The sequence below is a fragment of the Rhagoletis pomonella genome, unplaced genomic scaffold, assembly GCF_013731165.1.
Source record: "Rhagoletis pomonella isolate Grant_MI unplaced genomic scaffold, Rhpom_1.0 Rhpom_scaffold_00664, whole genome shotgun sequence".
In the NCBI taxonomy this organism is placed as follows: Eukaryota; Metazoa; Arthropoda; class Insecta; order Diptera; family Tephritidae; genus Rhagoletis; species Rhagoletis pomonella.
Window position 1 is genome coordinate 62146 of NW_023459218.1, and position 2141 is coordinate 64286.

A 2141-nucleotide genomic window follows, 5' to 3' on the forward strand; every position below is an offset into this window, starting at 1 on the left:
AAAAAATAATTAATCAAATCGGTTGAGACATGAAGGCTCCAGTGAATTATGAACATTAAATCCCATTTATTGACCACTGTGCAGCGCCAAATAGCGGGTCTATTTTTCGCATACGTATCCAATTTTGTCGCTGTTGGTATCACAATGGATTCCAAACTCAATTTCAACCATGATATTAATGTTACAGCCAATAAACCCAAAGGTGTTTCTGCATTTGTAAAGCGATGGTCAAAAGAGTTCAAAGATCCTTAAGTTACAAAAGCTCTTTTTACCACTTTAGTTAGACCTATACTAGAATACGGGTCTATTGTTGGGAATCCCCGCTACCAAGTTCATTCAGAAAGGATTGAATCAATTCAAAAACAATTCTTGCTTTTTGCGTTGCGCGATTTTAACTGGGATTCAGACTACAATCTCCCCCCCTTTCACTAGTCGTCTAAAGCTCATAAATTTGCCTACACACGCAAGTCGTAGAGAAATGCTAGGTATAATATTTATGGTAAAATTAATGACAGGCTTGATTAATAGCCCGGCCCTTCTCGCTGAGGTAGATTTTAATGTTCCCTCTCGAGTGTCAACACACTTTCGACCTCTATTTTTGAAGCAATGCAAAATTAGTTTTGAACTAAACGAATCATTCCGTGGTTAACGAAGTTAATCCTGTTGCCACACAAACAGTCGCAGCATACGCGTCTTGGCACCCACGTCACTGTTGACAGTTACAAGTTTGATTTCGTTTATTTGCGAACCAGAATTAACAGCAATAATAATGTCAGAAATCCAACGGAGAATCACACTTGCTAACAAGTGCTTATTTGGACTGAGTAGGCAATTGAGAAGTAAAGTCCTCTCTCGTCGTACAAAGATCACACTCTATAAGTCACTCATCATGCCTGTATGGCTCGGAGGAATGGCAATGAAAACATCTGATGAGCGGATGTTGGACATTGCGAGAAAAAGATTCTGCGAAAGATTTACGGACCTTTACCCGTTGGCGATGGCGAATACAGCAGACGATTTAACGATGAGCTGTATGAGCTTTACAACGATATAGACATAGTGCAGCGAATTAAAATTCCGCTGGCCATGTCGTTCCAAAGGACAGAAACGCTCCTGTTTTGAAAGTATTCAACGCGGGCCGCGATGTTGGTAACAGGAGAAGAGGAAGGCCTCCTCTGCGCCGGAAAGACCAGGTGGAGACGGACTTGGCTTCACTTGGCATTTCCAATTGGCGTCAGTTGGCGCAGAAGAGAAGTGACTGGCGGGCTGCTTTGGACTCGGCCAAAATTGGTTACAGCGCCAATAAAGAAGGAGAAGTGGCAGAGCGTGCAAAGGAGCGTGCTAGTATTTGTTAGCTTTCATTTTTTATTTTCGAACCATAAAAAAGCAGTGACAAATATACAAATATTGTTAAGCGGTATTGCCATTTTGTAAAATTGTTCGTGCTTGTGAAGCTTTGTATTTCCTATTTTGGTTAAATTTTAATATTTAATTTAATATTCGTAACTTTAGTGGCTTCCTGGCGGTATATAACTTACTTAATAGCGGAATTTCTGCTTAATTCTGTTTAGTGGATAAATTACTTTTACAAAAGTACCAAACCTTCACATTGCAGACAACGAATTTTTAGATTTTTGCCCAATTAGGCGGCACTGTGCGCCGGGTATTTAGCATTCGGCATCGCCCAAACTTAGACTTCTTTACTTATTTTACTTAAAATGATATACTTATACTCACTTTCCAACGTGATTTGGCGAAGTTCTTCTTAAGTTGCTCAGAGACGGTGCCATGAATATTTTTATTACTCGCAGCATTGCCAGAAATCCTGTTAAAAAAAGGGGAAAACGTGTAGTCCTTTATAAATATTCTTCAGTGTCTAAAAATAATTAAGAATAAAGATAAGTAAAACGATGGTACAAAAAAAGTCACGAAACAACATGAAAATATGTTCAGTATAGTTCCGTTTGGTGACAGGTAATAAGGTCAATGGAAATAAGGTCAATTGACTTTATTTCCCACCCTGGTGCGAAATAAAGTCAGTTGACATTATAACCTTTTCAAAAGCGAAATAAAGTCAACAAAAATTTGGAAATAAAGTCATTGACGCTATTTCCTCATTCAAATGGAAATAGCGTCAACAA

At 38.8% G+C, this 2141-nt stretch overlaps 1 protein-coding gene across 1 annotated transcript in view; it reads right to left on the reverse strand.

Annotated features, from left to right (window-relative positions):
• LOC118751382 (calcium/calmodulin-dependent protein kinase type 1-like) overlaps window positions 1–1825 on the reverse strand; it is a gene marked incomplete at its 5' end in the record, with an annotated part of 46393 nt that extends 44568 nt beyond the window's left edge. Inside the window, 1 exon segment of the mRNA XM_036486204.1 lies at window positions 1738–1825. Within this exon segment, the coding sequence (XP_036342097.1) occupies window positions 1738–1825 (88 nt within the window).
• Between the last annotated feature and the right edge of the window lie 316 nt (window positions 1826–2141).